Consider the following 21910-nt stretch of genomic DNA (forward strand, 5'->3'; position numbering starts at 1 on the left):
TTTTATTACATGTTTTTTGTTATGTAAGTTTTGTCGCCTTTCCATTTTTTGAACATTATTTACTTCTCGCACGGTGGGTTTCCTACTAGTTTAAAAAAAAATAAGTGTGTATGTAAGAAGGGGATCCTAACCATATTTAGACTATGGGGTATGGGGCGTGGGTTGGCACGTGAGTTGGAGAGAAACGCCCAAGTCACCACCCCGGGTGGGCTTGGGTTTGGGCGTGGCCCCTTGGGCGGGATTTTAAGGCCGGGCGTGGGGCATGCTAGCGATCCTATGTGACCGACTCTTATTTGCTTGTTGGCTAGGGCATAGCGGGCCATGTTTTAATTTTATATTTTTCTTATTTTAATACAACTGACCAAGCCACACCGGGCTAGCCACGCCCCGCCTCGCCATACCCTACGGACACGTCACTCACCAGCAAGGGGGCTCGAACTCCACGTGTCAACCCATGCCGCAAACCCCCGCCCCTCCATACCCATGGTCTTACCTCCAATAATTTTCCTAAAATTTTCACTTTCCCTCCGATATTAACTAAGTTTCCCTCGTTCTTCAATTCGGTTTTCAAAAATTATCATCAACACCTCCCCTAACCCTAATTGAATCACACACATAGTTATTTATCAGCCACCATCGGAGGAAATATGCACTTTCTCTTTTGAGGTAACTTATAAAGTTCAAACTCTAGTTCGATAACAAGTTGCCAAATTGTTATTCTTAGGTTCATAGATTTCAGAACTGTTTTTTTTATATGCCAGAAGGGATGAAGTATTAATATGTGTATCATAAGTATCATAATTTATGTGAATGTTTTGGATTTAGTTGATCTGATTAGTTTTCTATTTCAGAACTGTTTTTTTATATGCCAGAAGAGATGAAGAGATGAAGTATTAATTGGTATGACCAGGTGATTTTCCGTCTTATATATCCCTTGTCACTTGTGAGTACTTCTTGTCAACAATTACTGTCAAGAAACAAAAACTTTGTTACACTGACATTGTATTTTGAAACCTGAAAACCTCTGTTTTGTTCTGTGGTGTCTGTTTGGTATATCTGTAGCTAGTTACTCTTTGGTATATCACCAAAAACTTTGTAAACCCTTGTTTTGTAGATTCACTTCAGTATGTTCCATCTATGCACAAATGATGGATCCAATAGTGACTCTATTCGGAAGTGTTCACGAGAAACAGAACGAAACCGGAAGCATGATCTTCCCAAATTTCGGAAGCATGTTTCATGGCGATCAGCATAAACCCGATAACTGGGATGTAGAGAGTAATCACGAAAATGGGAACTTATCCGTGGACGAAACTAATGATAATGTAAAAACCCCGTTGCTATCGCTTAATTCAACTAGTGTAGATAAAGACATGATTGCTCCGGTTTCTAGGAGTATGTTAAACACAGTTCAGCCTAGCGAGTCGAATAGTGTGATAGGGATTGGTGGTGGGTGGCAGTTGGCGTATACGAAGACCGAAGACGGGAAGAAAGCGGGCGGGTTGCAGCGGATTTACTTGCACCAGGAGGGTGGTGCAGAATCCAGACGCGGGTCCATTGCTTCACTCCCGGTTGCAGACGACGGTGACGGGGTTCGGGCCTCGGCTCTTGTTAGTAGATCAGTTCTTTGTTTAGATAATACGATGGGTCAGAACCCGATTCAGTCGGGTCTGATCAAGCCGCAACCGTCTACTAAAGATGTGAGGAGTTGGGCTGATCTTTCCAAGCTGGTATTAAACAAGCATTGATTGTTGGTGTTGGGATTCAAATACTACAACAGGTGAATCGTTATGTTTCAGGTGTATGGTAATCAGGGTGAAAAATATTTTGAACTTACAGAACAATAATCTCACTGGTGAATTTCCAACGTCTTTGGCAAATTTATCTTCTTTAGAGTCATTAAATATGCATAATAACAAGCTCTCAGGAGAAATACCTTTAAACATGGATAGTCGCTTAAAAAAAAACATTATTTTAACCATCCCGACCCGACCCGAAACCCGTTCTAACCCAAACCCGTTCCGACCCGAACCCGTTTTGACCCGAACCCGTTTTGACCCGAACGCCCGAACCAAAACAACACGTTTTTTAATTAACCCGTTTTGACCCGAACCCGTTTTGACCCATGACCCGACCCGACCCAACCCGTTTGCCAGGTCTAATTTTGGCTATGCGTTATTCGATTTGTGTTTATGTATGAACTTGGCGTCGCTGCGAAGGTGTGTCTTTTTTTTTTTTTTTTTTTTTGCTTTCTATTCTTATATTATGGATCTTTTTAATGTTCAATGGATTTTTTGCAGCTACATTTTGATATGTTGTTACTTGATTGATGTCTACTTGGTTGCCTTTCCGTATAATCTTAATTTCCTTATGTTTTAGGGTTTATTGGTTCATTTTTTCGCTGTTAGAATTTGGGCTTCTACTATTCTAGCTATGGCTTAGTTTGGCCAGTTTCTTTCATTGCAGTTCACCTATACGAGTAACGCGATGCTGGTATGAAGCAGGTTGAATACTTGAATTGCTTAAAGTTCTTTTTTTATAGTTTGATTGTTATGAGATATATTAGCTAGTCTACCTACAACAAGCATTGTATATTCGTTTGCTATATATATAATGCACACATGCATTATTCTATTTAGTTGACTTGTAAAAAAGTTTGTTTTAATTTTTGAACATTTTTCTTTCCTAGACGTCAAAGAGTGACGATAAAAGCAACCTCCTTTGTTTTGGGCGTTGCATTAATACAACAGGGAGCTACAACTGTACATGTTGGCCAGGATACATCGGTGATGCAAAAACACCAGATGCTTGTCGACCAATCTCTAATGGTTCAAAATTTCTAGTCATGGTATTCACATTAGCTGCGTGGTTCTTTATTAACAACATCGGCCATCGGCCATGTTAAAACTTAATTACTTAGTAAATGGTCCAATATAGTTAGTGTTGTGCCTATATATGTATGTGTGTGTGACGTGACTTACGCCTAGCAGTATCTAAATGGAAAGATTTTTAGTTTTTCATGTCTTGCCTTTGTTTATCTTTCCCAAACCTGATTATTTTGCATTCTATTTTAAGATAACTGCATGTGATGAGATGATTTTTCCTTTTATTTCACATGTAGCTCTAGTGTTTGGTTTCATGGCAACATTATTTGGTATCGGTGTAGGCTCCTGTTGCTCTATAGACGAGTCGTTTGACCTAACGTGCAACACGACTTACGACCCACCGAAGGTATTCACACAAATATACATACACATAACAAATAACCACATAAAGTTAAAATTTCATACCTTTGCTTGATGATTGAATGAGATGTCTAAAAAAACTTGTAAAATTCGACCTTCACCTAAATATAACAAAATATATTCAATAATATTCAATAAAACTAAAATAAAATTTCAATAAATGAAATAATACCTTTAGTTTAATGTATACATAAGATAAAACGAAGAAGATGATACAAATTTGACGAGCCTTCGTTTCTTCAAGTATCAAAGGAAAAAGATATGAAAAATATGAAATGTTTGTTTGAGATATTAAAGGAAAGAAGATGATGGAAGAAGATGATGATTTTCAAACTTTTGAATTCTTTCTCCTTCCTTTGACTACGTGTGTAGTCAAAATATTATCAATATCTTATTTTTTAAAAATAAATATTTAAGATATATGTGAGTTGATTTGTATATATTATCAATAGTTTATTTATATTAAGGTTAAAATGGTTCGAATTTATGTATATAAAAGTCAAGTTGTCAGACTTTATGGATTGAATTAATTAATTATTGAATGGGTCAAGTACATTCATTCACTAGAATGTAAAAAATGCGGTTATATTATAACCGCATCTTATGGGCGAAATTGAATGATGCTAAAAATGCGATTACATTAGAACCGCATCTTTTGCGAAATTGAAAGATGCAAAAGATGCGGTTACATTAGAACCGCATCTTTTGGGCGATGTTTTTTTTAAATGAATACATGACTTTGTTAGATGAATCAAAAGATGCGGTTGCAACCTACCAACCGCATCTTTTGAAAACACCCATAGCATCCTTTGTTCATTTTTGTACTAGTGATATATCATACCAGTATTCGAATAGTACAGAAAAATCTTGGAGTTTTGTTGTCTTTTGATCTTCTTTTTTCTTCTTCATTCAAAATATAAGACCAACAATTGATTACTTCTCCGGTGATTTCCAATCCTGGCCTCATTGTTTCAACAGCATATCTATATAGAAATACATGTTCTTTGATTTCAAAGAGAGTATCCCTGCAAAAAAAAAAATTAATAATAAATTATATTTTTTTTATTTTTGTTTTAGTCTATATAAATGAATTTTTACATCATTTCTCCTTCTACATGGAAAGCGTATCCCGATATGTTGTTTTCGTGTGCCGTTCTTGCTTCCTTCATTGCTACTTGTCTTAGATAGTATGGTGAACAAAATACTTCTGGTATATTTTTCTCTCGATCAGGTCGTACCATCTTTGTTATTATTTCTTCTGTTTTGCTTATATCTGTTGTTGTTTGTTCTTGATGAACTGATTTTGCAGGTGTTTTATACGGATCTTCTTGTGGGTTGAGGAATGATGTGTTTTGAATTAGATCACTGATTTGCTTTTCAGTATTATCCTGTTCTTCAATTTTCTCAAACATTGTTTGTATTCCAGTAATTTGAACATCTTTTTCGATTGATCTATTTTCAGATTCCGCTTGAATTTCGGTTTGTGCAGCGTGAGGAGTAGCATCAACTTCAACTTCACTTTCATCAACATTTGAAGACAACTGAGAAATTTTCAAATCAAAGGATGGTACCTCATTATCCTGAATTTTCTTTTGATTTGATTTTTTTTCTTCTTCATCTGTCCTTTTGATCATCTCCAACATTAATGATGGAGTTTCTTCGCTAAATGATGATTGTTCCATTGAAGGTTTTTCCATGTGTGTTTGCAGAATAGATGCAGGGTCATTGTTACTGTTTTTTTCTGGATTGGAGGACTGGACTACAGCTGTGTTATCCTCATTGCGTTTTGCATCATCATCATCATTGCGTTTTATAATTAATGGAGTTGAAATGATTTGATTTTCAGTGTCTTCATTTTGGCTCAAATTTAGAAATCTTGATGGTGTTTCCATCGTATTTGAATCAATATTAACTTTCTTGTGCTTTTTTGCTTGATGGTTTAATTTTTCCATCAATGAAACCCATTCGTTTACTTTGTTATGAATAGCTTCACTGTTTGGATATTCTTCGACAAGCTCATCTATGCGTGATTGGATGTTTTCGAAAATATCTTCAAATCCTTTTAAATGATTATCCAAAACAGACACAAGATATTCTTCATGTGATCTTTTATCTTCAGTGTTCTTCATATTTTCATCGCCACTTTTTGTTGAATGAATGTCAGAAAGACCTTCACTTTGATTTTGTGATGGCATGAAATTACGCAGTCGGCTTTAACTGTCTACCCACATTTTATCTTTATTTCCTATTGATGGTTTAATGAAGAATTGCCCCCATGATCCTCCACTTTCTGTTTGTGTTTTCTCAGTTTCATTGGTTTTAATTGGGCTGTTTTGAACATTTTCTTGATTCTCTTCTTGATCAATCCAGTCTGTTGCAGCTTTAAGTAATGTGATTGGTTGTTCTTCAGCATCGTCTTCATCATTTTCTTTAGATTCATTTTCAAAAATTTCTTCGTTTTCATTCTCGGATTCAGTTGGATAAACATAAAATTCATCCTTTTCATCTTTCTTTTTTTGCTTAGTCTTTTTGACTTTTTTCTTTTTTTCCATCACAAGACATCTCCCCTCATTTTGCGCAGCAATTTCCAATTCATCTTCAAATTCTTGTAATGTTGTAGAGTCAATTTTATCAAGAGAGAACACTTCAGTGTTTTCAGCATCGTCAAATCCTTGTTTTTTGTAAGCATATAGTATCTGTATGAATCATTGCGTTTTAGAAATATAATCAATTCAAATTTTGATGAGTTTTAAAATATAAATCATTGTAAACAACTTACAAAACTAATGTTTTGTAACTTTAAATATATTGCGTTTTACAAAAATATTGCGTTTTACACTAGAAAAGAAGTTTTAACAAATAAAGAATATAAAGAAACAAAAATGAAAGATCATTGAGTTTTATAATATAAATTGCGTTTTATAAAGTAAAATTTTAAACAAACAAAGAATATAAACAAGCAGCCTAAACAAGCATTCAACAAATATGCAGCAATAGTGAAAGATCAGATTTCATACCGCTAACAATGCAATAGGTCCATTGAAGAGCTTCTCATTTCCAGGCCATTGTCTTCTTGTACGCCTTAAAACCGACAGAATATATTCACACCAATTAAAATCCTGGGTTTTTTTGTCACTTTTCATTGATGGCAAGAATCTTTGATTAACATTACTACTTTGCATTGCCTCTGCCATGATTGTAAAAAATATAACCAAGAAATTTAGTTTGAACAATCTTCCAAGCTCATTTCTTGATTTTAAATAACCAATCAAGTTGTGCGCATACATTCTCTTCAATATATCTTTGCTGAATTGACCGCGCCAGAATTTAATTATAAGATCAGTGTCTTTTGGTCTCAATTTTTCCTCAATCTCTGTTTTTCCATTTGGTATTTGAAGTACCTTTTGGATAAATTCAGCTGTGATCTTAATCTTTTCATCTCCGGTATTTATCTCATCATTTTCAGCATCAAAGTTTTTTACCAGCCAATATCCAAATTTGCGTGGAACTGAATGCAGATTGAATTTTAGTATGCTCTCAAACCCTATTTCTCTAACAGTATCCCTTTGCTCTTTTGACAAACTTTCAATATAATCTTTTAGATTATTGACTGCACATCTTATGTTGATTTTTTTTTCCGTCGTAATCATAATATGGTTGTTGTTCTGGTAGTTCTTTTGTTTTATCTTTCCTCTGTGATCTCTTTGGTTTTGATTCTGCCTTTTCCTTCTTTTGATTTTTTGTCGGGTTAACTCTTGGTTGTGGATCAACAAAATCATTATCTGACACATTGAATTGTGTTAAAAACATATATTTTTTTTTCTTGAAATTTGTTAAATGCGTTTTATGTTACCTGAATTTACTTGTTGTTCGGAAGTATGCAGAACAATAGCTCGACTAGATTTTTTATCATTGGAATCAGAAACTGTCTCTTCTGATGATTCTATCACCACTTTCTTTTTTCTCCTTTTTTTTGTTTTTCCTCTTGTTTTTTAACTTCAAATAGAATAATGAAACAATGTCAATTAACAAATTTATGATAAAACGCATTAGCTAACACTATAAAGATAAAAAGCAGTGATTCCCATGTTTTAGATAAAACGCAATACTTTAAATCATATTATTTAACACAGCAAATTAACATTACATAATCTCATTTTGTTTTTTATGATAAATTAATATAAAACGCATTAGTTAACAATGTCAATTAACAAATTTATGATAAATCGAATTAGCTAACACTATAAAGATAAAAAGCAGTGATTCCCATGTTTTAGATAAAACATTAATGAAGTTTTCCTTTCAAAAAAAAAAAGATAAAACGCAATACTTTAAATCATATTATTTAACAGGCAATAGTTAACAACATATGTATCTCAACAAATTCAAAGATAAAATGCAATGTTCTAAAATTCGATTACAATTCTCATAATAATAATCTCTTTGTTTCTGCAACTTTATTAAGGTAAAACGCATTAATTCACAATATATAAATCCCATAAGAAGCATTAGCATCTTAGATCATAGTTTTAACATAAAACGCAATGTAGTCTCTACTAACAAAAATGTTAAGATAGGGGAAGATATAACTCATTAACTATTTTTCGGAACGGATATCATATATTAGGTCTACTGTACTTCATAAAACGTAACTTGAATTCAGTTAAAGAGCAAAAATAGATAAAATTACCATTGTCTGAAATATCTTTTCGTTTTCTAGTTCTTTGTTGTTTCATTGGTGATTTTCGGCTAATATTTTCTTGTTCATCTATGTTCTCTTCTGCTGATGATGTTTTTTGCTTCTTTGATGATTTAGGGTTTTCAGCGACGGATTTCTTTTGAGTAACTCGAATGTAAACCTTCAAATTATCTCTCGACGACGCCATGAAGTTCAATGGAGTATGATTTTCTCAAATTTCTGTGTGTGTTTGATCGTTCAATGGAAGTGTAAAACGTAATGCACTTTTTTTCGAAGGATTTCTATGTATATTCAATGGTGGTTATTTTGGATTTTGATGATAATACCCCTGAAACCCCGGAGAGCGTGTTTAAATGACAGTTTTTAATTTGATTTTGATCTAGACCGTAGATTGTGCAATTGGACGGTTATGATTGCTTCCTATCCTTCCTAGCGAAATAAACTTCCTATTTTACCTCCACCCTCTATTTCTAATCTGCATTAACTACTCGTCTACTCATACAAACAAACAATCTTTTGAATCTAAAGTTAATAACTTGTAATTCGTAAAATTGGAATTGTTCAAACCCTAGTCCCTATTTCCTATGCCCTATTCCTTAGTCAAATGAATTAAAACAATAAAACTAGGGAAAATTACCAAAATGTCAGTTGACCAACTCACATTACCAAAATGTCACATTTAAGAGAGAGTATTTGTGGTCCAACAAAACAACAACAAATGGCCTATTTATAAAAAATCCGAACGACGTTGGCAGAGACTTTTAAAATCGATGGCTTCTTCTGAACCATCGGAGGTTTACGGCGTCGGCGAAACAAGATTGCACAAGAGGACGAAACGGTAATTGAAGAAACGCCAAAATAGAACTTGAGCAGCGATTTCATAGGCTATTGCAGGTCTCTGGTTTCAATCGCAAGTTTAGAGCCATTGCAGGTCTTTGATTTGAAAGATGGATTATGAAGAGTCGCAGAGAGAAAGATGGATTCGCCGGTTACGTTTGGATGTAGATTTGTCGGTCAAGTCTGGATGTGGAACTGTCGATTATGAGGGTAAGGGGTATAGGCATGTTTGACTTGTTCGGTGAGTGAAGTCACCGATTCGGTGACCACACCTCCCTTTTAGCGGCAATCGGTGAGCAGGAAAGAGATGGGCAAATTCGGTGTACACTCACCAAAATGAAGTGACTGATTTGACCTATTTTTTTAATATTTTGAACCTTAAAAATTGACCGTTTGAATATATATTTGACCGTTTGAATTTTTAATATAAATACTTATATTTCCAATCAATTTAAAATACATAACTCTTCTCCATCCAACTTTATTTTTTTAAAAAAATCATCACTCCCATTTTTTCAATGGATGACATACCGCCGCTATTCCTTCCGATTGATATTAGTGAAGACGATGATTCTTCCTCGAGCGATAGTAGTTTAATTTTTTTTTTCCAAAATCTTATTAACGAAGCCGCTCAACTGGAAGACACAGGCACTTCTAAAAAAAGGAAAACTGTGCATCGAGATCGAGTGAAATGTCACGACAACCTTATGAGAGATTATTTTGTCGACGAGCCCGTATTCAACGAAGATATTTTTCGTCAAAGGTTTCGTATGTCCAAAAGGTTGTTTTTAAAAATTTTGAGTGACGTGCAAGCGAATAACTCGTGGTTTCAAGACGCCGAGGATGCTAGTGGTAGGAAGAGTTTTACATCGATTCAAAAAGTTACTTCGACGATTAAGCAACTAGCAACCGGCAACGCTCCAGACGAGTTCGACGAGTATTTAAATATGTCCACAAGGACTTCCCGAGAAAGTCTATAATATTTTTGCGAAACGGTTTGTAATTTATACGTTTCCGAGTTTTTACGTAGACCTACTAGCCACGACGTTGCGCTCTTGTACCAAGCTCATGAGGAGAAACATCACCTTCCTGGGATGTTAGGTAGTCTTGATTGTACACATTTTGTTTGGAGAATGTGTCCAACGGAGTTGCGGGGTCAATATATGAGGGGGGATCACAGTCACCCAACAGTTATGCTCGAGGCGGTGGCCTCTCAGGATTTATGGATTTGGCATGCTTTTTGTGGTCCAGCAGGTTCACAAAACGACATCAACGTGCTCCAACAATCTCCGTTATTTCTTACTGAGCGAAATGGAACTGCACCAAAATGCCCATTTTACGTGAACAACCACTTGTACAAGCGTGGATACTATCTTACCGATGGAATTTACCCTACTTGGTCCGTGTTTGTTAAATTATTTCCGTATCCTCACATTGTGAAAGAAAAGAAGTTCAAGAGGCAACACGAGGAGGCAAGAAAAGACGTGGAGCGGGCTTTTGGTGTTTTAAAGGCAAAATGGCATATACTTCATCGCCCGATGCGTTCTACCCGATGCGTTCTACGAGTGTTAAAAAAATTAGGATGGTTGATTATGCGTGCATTATTATGCATAATATGATTCTAAAAGACGACGGAAACGCGATTACACCGGTACATATTCGGGATCCTCCAGTCGAGCCCGTTTTCGAAGACACTGTTTATAACGAGCTCATTGATGAAGATACGCATTATAGACTTAAATATGATCTTGTGGAGCATCTTGGAGAACAAGATTTACCCCACCTTTTAGCGGATTCCGACGACGAATAGTTAAATTAGTTTTTTTAATTTATTTTTATATTTTAAATTATGTTTTTTTAATTTATTATATATTTTAAGTTAGGTTTTTTCTTATGTAATGCGTTTTTTAATTAAAAGTACCTTTGTTTTTCTATTTTTTAATATGTTTTGTTTATTTATGAATAATTTCTAGAAATTAAAAAATATATAACTCAAACACCCTATGGTGTTTGAGTATACCCTCTGATTGAGTGCAAAATGGGGAGTGAAATGGTGAGTTGACATGGCATAATATTATTGGATATGATTTCACTCAAACACCCTAAAGGTGTTTGACTATACCCTCCACCCTTAGGGTAGGGGGTATAGGCATGTTTGACTTGTTCGGTGAGTGAAGTCACCGATTCGGTGACCACACCTCCCTTTTAGCGGCAATCGGTGAGCGGGAGAGAGAAGGGCAAATTCGGTGTACACTCACCGAAATGAAGTGACTGATTTGACCCATTTTTTTTAATATTTTGAACGTTAAAAATTGACCGTTTGAATTTTTAATATAAATACCCACATTTCCAATCAATTTAAAATACACAACTCTTCTCCATCCAACTTTATTTTTTTTTTTAAAAAATCATCACTCCCATTTTTTCAATGGATGATATACCACCGCTATTCCTTCCGATTGATATTAGTGAAGACGATGATTCTTCCTCGAGCGATAGTAGTTTAATTTTTTTCCAAAATCTTATTAACGAAGCCGCTCAACTGGAAGACACAGGCACTTCTAAAAAAAGGAAAACTGTGTATCGAGATCGAGTGAAATGTCACGACAACCTTATGAGAGATTATTTTGTCGACGAGCCCGTATTCAATGAAGACGTTTTTCGTCAAAGGTTTCGTATGTCCAAAAGGTTGTTTTTAAAAATTTTGAGTGACGTGCAAGCGAATAACTCGTGGTTTCAAGACGCCGCGGATGCTAGTGGTAGGAAGAGTTTTACATCGATTCAAAAAGTTACTTCGGCGATTAAGCAACTAGCAACCGGCAATGCTCTAGACGAGTTCGACGAGTATTTAAATATGTCCACAAGGACTTCCCGAGAAAGTCTAGAATATTTTTGCGAAACGGTTTGTAATTTATACGCTTCCGAGTTTTTACGTAGACCTACTAGCCACGACGTTGCGCTCTTGTACCAAGCTCATGAGGAGAAACATCACCTTCCTGGGATGTTGGGTAGTCTTGATTGTACACATTTTGTTTGGAGAATGTGTCCAACGGAGTTGCGGGGTCAATATATGAGGGGGGATCACAGTCACCCGACAGTTATGCTCGAGGCGGTAGCCTCTCAGGATTTATGGATTTGGCATGCTTTTTGTGGTCCAACAGGTTCACAAAACGACATCAACGTGCTCCAACAATCTCCGTTATTTCTTACTGAGCGAAATGGAACTGCACCAAAATGCCCATTTTACATGAACAACCACTTGTACAAGCGTGGATACTATCATACCGATGGAATCTACCCTACTTGGTCCGTGTTTGTTAAATCATTTCTGTATCCTCACATTGTGAAAGAAAAGAAGCTCAAGAGGCAACACGAGGCGGCAAGAAAAGACGTGGAGCGGGCTTTTGGTGTTTTAAAGGCAAAATGGCATATACTTCATCGCCCGATGCGTTCTACGAGTGTTAAAAAAATTAGGATGGTCGTATATGCGTGCATTATTATGCATAATATGATTCTAAAAGATGACGGAAACGCGATTGCACCGGTACATATTCGGGATCCTCCAGTCGAGCCCGTTTTCGAAGACACTGTTTATAACGAGCTCATTGATGAAGATACGCATTATAGACTTAAATATGATCTTGTGGAGCATCTTGGAGAACAAGATTTACCCCACCTTTTAGCGGATTCCGACGACGAATAGTTAAATTAGTTTTTTGTAAATTTATTTTTATATTTTAAATTATGTTTTTTGTAATTTATTTTTATATTTTAGGTTAGGTTTTTTCTTATGTAATGTGTTTTTTAATTAAAAGTACCTTTGTTTTTATATTTTTTAATATGTTTTGTTTATTTATGAATAATTTCTAGAAATTAAAAAATATATAACTCAAACACCCTAGGGTGTTTGACTATACCCTCTGATTGAGTGCAAAATGAGGAGTGAAATGGTGAGTTGACATGGCATAATATTATTGGCTAGGATTTCATTCAAACACCCTAAAGGTGTTTGACTATACCCTCCACCCTGAATCTTCGGTCGCATCGTCGGTTCTGTTGTCGTCGCTGATTTTCGTCGCCGGTGGAGGATTTGACATCCCTTGTTCCACCCCGTGGGTGGGCGAGGGCACCCTTGAAAAAGATAATTTTTAGTGTTATTTTACGTCAGAAATTCGGTCACACCCCTTAGGAATTTTCACCCGCATCCCTTGAAACTTTTTAACGCCCCACCCAGAAAAAGAATATTATGAATTTATAAAAAAAATAAACACGGATTATTATTTAATATATAAGTATATAACATAATTTATATGATTATTCTTTAACCACTTATTCACTTTATTACTTAACTCAATCAAAGCTCAATCTACAATCTATTTTTATTAATTCAAGCCCCAACCCAACTCAAAGAAATTTGAACTAAATAAAGTAACCCAAAACCATCCACCCATTCCAATTCCAAATCCCGCAAAAAAAAAAAAAAAAAAAACTTTCAGCGACTTGACGCCACTGCCCACAGCCGGACGGCTTTTTTTGCCGGAAAAACCAAAATTCAGGTAAGATCGACCCATATTACGCCAGAATTCCGATGTAGAACTAGTATGATTTCTTTATTGAATTTTTTTTTTGTTGTTTTATGTGATGATTAGGAGAAAAATATAGATGTATAAGGGTTTGATCTTTTTATATTTTTTTATGTTTTGTTGGTTGTTCTAGACTTGTAGTTAAATGATTTTTTGTTATATTTTTAGCGTTGTTTGTTTAAATGATTAGTTACAAGTAAACAACATTTAATACTAGGGCTTGAATGTTTGAAAATAAAATTGAAAATTATGAACTATGGTTGAATATGATTGTTTATTTTGTTTAAGTGTTTAGTGTTGTTTTATGAACTTATGGAGCAATTTATATGTGATAGGAATCATAAATAAGAATGTATTAAACTTATGGTGTGTTTAGTATCTCTAGATGATGTTTTGGATAGATTTAAAAAAATGAAAACCTGCAGGGCACAATTTTGAATACGTTTGTAATGACGTTTGACGTGTTTTTGATGATTACATAAATTTTAGTTTGATGTTCTTTTGTTTTACATGACCCGACCCGACCCGATCCGACCCGCTATGAACCGATTTTTTTATAAGCAAGGGGCCTAAAATCTTTAAAAATATTTTGCACACCTAGGAAAAAATTCTTAGGTCCGCCACTGCTTGCTTCCCATGCTCTCACCACTGGTTATGCAAGAAACAAGATCTTTGTAGAAGAGGAGAGCCAAGCCACTAGGAGGAATCAGCCTGACGCATCAGTCACTAGGAGGACAAGCTGTCAAAAGTCATGCATGGCCATGTACATACGTACATACGTACGTACATACATACATACATACATACATACATACATACATACATACATACATACATACATACATACATACATACATACATACATACATACATACATACATACATACATACATACATACATACATACATACATACATACATACATACATACATACATACATACATACATACATACATACATACATACATACATACATACATACATACATACATACATACATACATACATACATACATACATACATACATACATACATACATACATACATACATACATACATACATACATACATACATACATACATACATACATACATACATACATACATACATACATACATACATACATACATACATACATACATACATACATACATACATACATACATACATACATACATACATACATACATACATACATACATACATACATACATACATACATACATACATACATACATACATACATACATACATACATACATACATACATACATACATACATACATACATACATACATACATACATACATACATACATACATACAAACATACATACATACATACATACCGATATGCATGTTTTAGGTGTGTTAATTTAGTAACTTTTGAACACAGTTGTCTTTTTTCAAATTTATAATAAATGATTTTTACTTAGACTTAACAGACACAATAGACAAGTGTACATATCGTTTGTAGTAAAATTTATGTAAGAATCAAGTATCGAACCCAAAAGGCATGACTTTTACTTAATCAACTTTTCTTTTGTTACCAACTAGTTTAGTTAGTTATCTTTTGTTTGGGTTGTAGAAAAAAAAATATAAAAATAGAAAACAAATGCGAGTAATAATAATGAGTGGAGAATATCAAAGTATTGCTTTAGGCTTAGAATCCACTTGGAATGAATTCTAGTTAAGTTATTATCATTGTGATGTGGTGAACTTATTAAAAATACTCTGCTCCGAGCTAAGTGTAACAACAGGAAATTTTAGGATTTAATTACGCACATAACAAACATCAAAACAACAATAAGTAGTGTTTTAAGACGCAAATTAACTTAATTAGGCCTTTGGTATGCCTGGGAACGTTTATCCGGCTTTACAGTATGCGAATAGTGATTTGCGGGAAAACTACTGATGAAACAGTTGTTAACCGGGAGGGTTAAGTCACTGGGCTCTTCAAGTAGGGTTAATCCCTTATCTCTGAGATCAATGGTAGGGCCATCCTCTAACATGTCTCCTGCATAAGGAAACACACCGTGACTCGTAACAAGGAGGATGGGGTGGGGGTGCTCCTTGTTACCACTCTCCGGCATGAGAATTAGTATTTGCTTGAGAGCAAAGTGTGTGTTTGAGTAGTATGTGAGTGAGAGCAGATTAGCGTTACCTCAAACCTGGTCCAGGATGAGTATTTATTGCCAAAGAGCGAAGGAGGGTAATTGGACCGACAACGCGTAGCCCCTACAGGTGTGTCAGGAGCGCAGGTCACGGAAGCGTTGGACGTTTCCTGAGGTGATGCCACGTCCTGCTGCGACTGTCAGTCTGTCTGCCATCTGTTCATGCAAGTGGGCTGGGCAGCTGACCGCTGTCAGTGCCCGGACAGGCCACTTGCTTGCTTGTTACTGAAGTCAAAGTGGCAGTGCCACTGATGGGACTACAGAATGCGGTTTTGGGCCGCATTGCTATGTGCGGTAACCGCAGTGGTTACGACATCCCTTGTAGTGACGAAAACCCATTTTCATACACAAGGTAAGTCTTCTCATCACTTTTCCGATTGGGACAGTAAATTGGGTTCGCACGTTGCCCGCATGAGGTCCTTGTTGACAGGGGTAACAAGGTAAGTGATGGTCTCTCGTAGCCAAGCCTGGTGCGAGATTTAGGACCATACCCCTTCAACTGCCGAACGTTAAACGATAACAATCTGACACCGGACAAAATACTGATGTCACAACCCCTGACCGCACCCTGGGAGCGGGAGCGGGGAACCAGTCAAGTGGTACCGGTGTTTATTAAATAGTAACGGAAAAATTTTCATCAGCATCGTAGTTAGGAAATAATTTCAGAGTTTGTAAAAAAAGCCAAACTTTTAATATTAAACAAATGGGCTAAAACCCGTATTTTATTCAAATGTTTTTATAGAGATAAACCCAATAAATAAAACATAATTTCTTCTTTTATTCCGGTATTTATAACCACTTTATTTAAGCCTTCAGTGCTCCATAGCTGGCTTCTATTACTTTCATAGTAAGTTACCTAAAACGCGTTTAAAAACATTTTATCAGCAAGAAATACTGGCGAGTTCATACTATTTTATAAAAATATATTGTTATATTTTACAGTATTAAGAAGGATATTACAATGTTTATATCTACCAAAAACTCAATCAGTATTGTCACACGGTGGCAGTTTCGATGTGGCGGTGGTCATATCACTCATTGGCTAACTTTCGTCCAATAGTGAAGGTTATCAAGTAATGTATATATTATATCTTACTATTATTCAAAGGTATTTGTCACTAAGCGATTCCCGTGACGGTGGTCATATCAGTGTTGATCATTCTTTCAACTAGTTACTGTGGTCGTAACACTGTTGATCGTTCTTTCAACTAGTTACTGTGGTCGTATCACTGTTGATCATTCTTTCAACTAGTGACTGTGGTCATATCACTGTTGATCATTCTTTCAACTTGTGACGCTTATCAAATAATGTATAGCAAACCCCACATACCGGGTTTTGAAATAATGTATTCCCAATGTATATCTTAGTATATTAAAAGTTAAATATATAATTGACATATATCGTTTAATTTTGTTATGATATAGATTAAGGTTTATATATTATACATATTAAGGTTTATAATATACTATTTTAAATATTAAATAACTCACGATGTCTATCTTAGTAGACATTTATTAAAGACACTATAATGTCATTTAATTTTATTATTAAAAATAGTATATAAATATACAATTGTATTGGTGACATTTACCTATAATGTACATCAAATAATATATAACAAATAGGGTTCCGAAAGCATTCCCACATACTGGTAGTAATTTCAGAATATAAAGACTTAATTACTGTAATTATAACTGAAAATATTTAGAGTTTTGCAAAGCATTTTAAATAATGTCACACAATAATGTGAGAAAAAGGAGAATGACTCACTTTGTAACCTTTTGGGTTTAAATAAAAGTCTCCTGGTGTAATCTTGGGTATAACTCCTGAGCTTTTTAATAAAATATACAATGCACCCAATTCAAGTTTATCAATACATCATGAGATCAGAAACCCAACGTAGTTTACAAAGCATAGCCTTAATCAGGCAGCTCATTGACATCCGTTGCTGGGTTCAAGATCAATCGGACATGGTGTCGAATTAGTGATCAGGGGTTAAAACACTTAAAACGGAGCAGAGCTTTGTAGGATTTATGGGTGTAATACTAAAGAAAAATGGGTATAAGGTAGAGCAGAGAGAGAGAGAGAGAGAGAGAGAGAGAGAGAGAGCGTGAGAGACAAAGAAAGGATCTGAGCAAAATTTTCTAAAAAGCTTATGTGCTATTTATAGTGGAAGGCTTCAACTTGGAGGCCACGAAATTTAGATGCCTTCTTATCTTCGCCATACAAGTAGACAACATTTTAATTCAATTGTTTTGATTATTTTATTATTTTATATATTATAATTAATTCAGCTATTTCACTCATTTATCGCCTATAACTTCTAAGATATGACGTTTTATAAAACGATGAATATGTCATTAGAACGAGAATATTTTTATCTACATTTTGACCTAAATTTCATTAAAAACGGAGTAAGGTCAATTATAATGTATTTTTTTATAATTATTAAACGGTTCCTAGGTCCGTCTAGGTACTTCATATTTCTAACAGTCAACTTACTCGTAATCTACCCGTCTAATAATATAAGTTTTATATACTCTATTTTAATATAAAAAAAATGAAAAGTTACAACTGACAACGCCAACAATACGAGTCTTATACGTATATTTTAAACACGTGAATTGGTTTTGCTAAATTGTCATGCTTTCGAACGTCACAAAACGTATACATGAACGACAAACGTGACTGTAGGAACGCACCAAAAACGAAACGGAAGCATCGGACTCGTGTATTACCTTAAAAACTGAAATATTATGATATATTTAGCTTCGTAATCAAATTCTAATATCCACAGTCGAAAGCGGATCGAAAAATGACAACCAAAGCATTTTACGCGATTTTAACGCAACCGACGAACGAATGCGTCAAACGTCGACTACCAACCCTATTTTACGTGTTTTAAATCTAATATGTTTTACGACATTTCACAAAGTTCGGGTGCGAAAGCGGGCTTTAGAAATATAATTGGGCCTCACAAAACAATAGAAACGGGCTAATGGGCCTTGGGCCCAACCCACCAAAACCTTAAGTATATATACCACACTTTCTCATTCACCCTCATTTCTCAAACCCTAGCCCACCTCACACTCTCTCTCACTCTTTGTCCGGTGATCAGACTCCGGCCGGCGAAGCTGGCGACGATGCGGCGGTAGAGCTCGGTGACACATAGTTTAACTACGTTTTTAGTAGAAACTTATAAGTTTATTCCTTGATAGGAATGTTATAGATTGCATGCTAGCGTTGACATATTGGAAACGGCATTTTGGATTGTATTATGCTAGCTTTGCACAAGGATATACAGGTGAGTTCATAACCCTCACTATTTACGGTTTTACATTTTTATAATTTTTTTCGGGGGTGAAAAGACATGCAAGTTTTGAAAAAGTACACAATATTTCGATGAACGAAAACTACGTATTTCTAAACTATGTTGCATATGAATTCCAACTAACTCAAATGGTTTATGAAAGGTTTACGCTAAACATACTGGTTTTCACAAAACACACACGTATTTTAGAAACATGCATGAGTTTCATGACTAGTGACGAGATTGTCCTAGTTACAATTAGGGACCGAGTTGTCCTACATACGAAACAACGGGACTAGGTTGCCATACAGACAAACAATGGGACTGGGTTGTCCTACTTACAAACATCGGGACTGGGTTGTCCTACATACAGATACAGGGACTGGATTGTCCTACATACAAACATAAGGACTGGATTGTTCTCTACTCAACCGTAAGAGCCGTAGGGTTCTTAAAACTGTACAGGGACGTCCTCGCTGCATATCGGAACTATAACCGCCAGTTACCGTCTTGAGTAAATGGTTTGGCGAGGCATTCTCTAGCACGAGGTTGGTTATAGGCTCATGCAGGCAAGTTGTCTTTGTGGTACCCGGACATTGACGGTTAAACAAGTTTTACATGTACAGAGTTTTCAAATGACATGCCGAGGAAAATGATGTTATTACGTTTGCTCATATTATTAAACCGGTTATCAAAAAGATTTATTCCAAATCTTTTTCAAACAAACTATGAACTCGCCAACTTTATGTTGATTTTTCGCATGTTCTTTCTCAGGTTACTCATTCAAACTATGGCACAGTTGGAATAGAAGAACCCACTTTGATTCGAGTATTTAGCGGGCGTTCAACTATCTAGAAGTCTTAGCATTTTATACTTCCGCTATGCAATGAAGATACCAGTCGTTACGCCCAACACTGATTTTGTAGGGTGTGACACTAAGGTCCCTAGTGAGTTTTTATTAAATTTACAAAATATATTTTTGTGGTTAAAATGTAAGGGCTCCTTGTCAGGTTACTGTATTACCTTAGCCCATTGAAAAGCTTGTTTATAAAACCACCGTAATGTCTATATTAAAGACATCTAACTATTCTTTTTCTTTTACAACATTAACAACTTGTGCAACTTTATAATCGTGATCCCTTTTTAAGGCCAACAAAGGCATAAACAATTGGTAATAATGTTGCTGATGTGACTTTTTCTTAGACCACCCGTAGTGGGGCGTTATTTTTAAAAAAAATTGAAAAAAAACGCCCCAAAACGCCCCCTCCCCCACTACACTAGGCGTTTTGGGGCGTTATATTCGAAAAAAAAATTGGTTGGGCGTTTCAATTAAAACGCTGTGCACATGTTTGTTGAACCAATCAATGGTGAGCATTTGTATGACAACTTTGACTAGCCAATCACCATCCATCCATGTGTTTGCTTTTTTTTTTGTTTAATAATTGGAAGGGGCATTATTTGGGCATTATCCCCACTACACCACTTTATGCTATAATGCCCCATGCTTACTGGGTTGCCACGTGTCGGATAATGCCCCATGGTGGGGGCATTATAACAAGTTACCACTACACATGGTCTTAATAGAGGCGATTGATCTTTATTTAACAAGTGACGCTATAATATATATATATATATATATATATATATATATATATATATATATATATATATATATATATATATATATATATATATATATACATCTAACTTATAATAAAAGACTTCAATATGCCACATGTCATTATCTCCTTCAACATCATAAATTTTATTTATAATTATTTAATTAATAAATTTCTTTTAATATTAATAGTAATAACTAATATATAGATATCATTTATTTTTATCCTTATCTTTATCTAAGATTAATAAATAACTTAAATTTTGTAATTTAGACCCTTTGTTTTTTACTTTAACCCAAAGCTTTTCATCTTTTGCAATTTAATCCCAACTCTTTTTATTTTCAATTTTGGTCCACCATACTTATCATCTTTCCAAGTTTTTCGTTTCGTTCTAAATTTTGTGAGTTAATGCACCGCAACGTGCGTGTGGGGTTCAACATTTTTTTTCGTATATTTTTTCCTGTTTGACTGGCCCGTCACAGCACATCTATTTTTCTCCGTTTAACAAGTTCGACCAACGCGCGGGTCCTGGATTGACTTATTTATTTTTTTCTATGTTTTACGTTTCGGTTTAATTTCTCTGCAACAAGCGTTCGTGATTCAATATATATATATATATATATATATATATATATATATATATACAAAGACGTTTACATTTTAGCATGAGTTTACCAACTCTTGGTCCGTGCCAAAGCCTAGCAAAAAGATCGTGCAGGCGATGTAATCCAACCAAGTTTTGGCTTAAGATTAGAGCCTAGTATATAGACCGAACAGGCTCCAATGAAGTTCTTGATAAGCGAGGGCTAATCTCAAAGTGTGATCTTTCAACCACAAATGGGTTAGCCACTACCAAAATGGGAATCCCTTTACCAGTGTATGGGTTGTTACATACCATGAGTGTACTGATAAGCTTCACACTACTAACTTATCAAGAACACTCACCAGATCAAATACCAAAATTGAAGAACAAGGCCTCATCACAAAGAAAAAGGGTGGAAAGAATTATAAAAAAAAACATAAACACATAATTTTTCTAAATATTAAACATGTAATTTGTACCAAGTTTCATCTCCACCCAAGCAATATAAGAAGTTTAACCAAGAATTGCCATACAAGCTTGCTTACAAACATTGATCATGGAATGGATCATGATGAACAAATGTAGAATACAAGACTTCTTGAATAAGAATGAAAAAGATTTCTCTCTCCATCTCTTATTATGGTTATTACAGGTGGGTTTTAAAGTGATCCCTAAACCCCAAGGGGTGTTTTTGTGGGATAGAGTGTTCCTGTTAGGTGCGGGAATCGTGTGATTCCAGGGATGAGAGAAAAGGAATAACCCCTGGCCTCTATTTATAGTGGTTGTCTAGTATAGGTGCACGGTCGTGCATAGTACAGGCACAACTGTGCGTATACTTGTTACCAAACAAACCACCA

The 21910-nt window shown here is 35.2% G+C and overlaps 4 protein-coding genes across 6 annotated transcripts; 3 read left to right on the forward strand and 1 right to left on the reverse strand.

Annotated features, from left to right (window-relative positions):
• The first annotated feature begins 466 nt into the window (after positions 1-466).
• Positions 467-3020, forward strand: LOC110864662 (monosaccharide-sensing protein 1-like). Of its 3 annotated transcripts, XR_002549996.2 has the most exons (5): positions 467-666; positions 852-910; positions 1115-1780; positions 2467-2504; positions 2690-3020. XR_002549996.2 is itself a non-coding variant. In XM_022113776.2 (4 exons), exons 2-3 carry the CDS (start codon positions 903-905, stop codon positions 1746-1748), a joined length of 642 nt encoding a protein of 213 aa, XP_021969468.1. In that variant the 5' UTR covers positions 467-666; positions 852-902; the 3' UTR covers positions 1749-1780; positions 2467-3020. The 3 variants fall into 3 exon arrangements, 1 of the variants encoding a protein (XP_021969468.1); XR_002549995.2 differs by lacking the exon at positions 1115-1780 and having other exon boundaries at positions 2380-2504; XM_022113776.2 differs by having other exon boundaries at positions 2467-3020.
• A 1319-nt stretch (positions 3021-4339) lies between these two features.
• LOC110944382 lies at positions 4340-5440 on the reverse strand. The gene has a single exon (XM_022186044.1). The coding sequence runs from the start codon at positions 5438-5440 to the stop codon at positions 4340-4342; it is 1101 nt and encodes a 366-aa protein (XP_022041736.1).
• Positions 5441-9299: 3859 nt separating this feature from the next.
• Positions 9300-9761, forward strand: LOC110944383. Its single transcript, XM_022186046.1, has one exon. The coding sequence runs from the start codon at positions 9300-9302 to the stop codon at positions 9759-9761; it is 462 nt and encodes a 153-aa protein (XP_022041738.1).
• Positions 9762-11209: 1448 nt separating this feature from the next.
• Positions 11210-12484, forward strand: LOC110944384. Its single transcript, XM_022186047.1, has 2 exons — positions 11210-11801; positions 12303-12484. Exons 1-2 carry the CDS (start codon positions 11210-11212, stop codon positions 12482-12484), a joined length of 774 nt encoding a protein of 257 aa, XP_022041739.1.
• Positions 12485-21910: the final 9426 nt, after the last annotated feature.

Source organism: Helianthus annuus, chromosome 6, assembly GCF_002127325.2.
Source record: "Helianthus annuus cultivar XRQ/B chromosome 6, HanXRQr2.0-SUNRISE, whole genome shotgun sequence".
Lineage (NCBI taxonomy): Eukaryota > Viridiplantae > Streptophyta > Magnoliopsida > Asterales > Asteraceae > Helianthus > Helianthus annuus.

Excerpts from the sequence above, each read along its gene's own strand:
- LOC110944382 (XM_022186044.1), bottom strand. The coding sequence starts at position 5,440 with ATGCCATCACAAAATCAAAGTGAAGGTCTTTCTGACATTCATTCAACA.
- LOC110944383 (XM_022186046.1), top strand. The coding sequence starts at position 9,300 with ATGGATGACATACCGCCGCTATTCCTTCCGATTGATATTAGTGAAGAC.
- LOC110944384 (XM_022186047.1), top strand. The coding sequence starts at position 11,210 with ATGGATGATATACCACCGCTATTCCTTCCGATTGATATTAGTGAAGAC. Across the intron at positions 11,802-12,302 it reads GATGTTGGGTAGTCTTGATT|ATGACGGAAACGCGATTGCA; the intron begins GTACACATTTTG and ends TGATTCTAAAAG.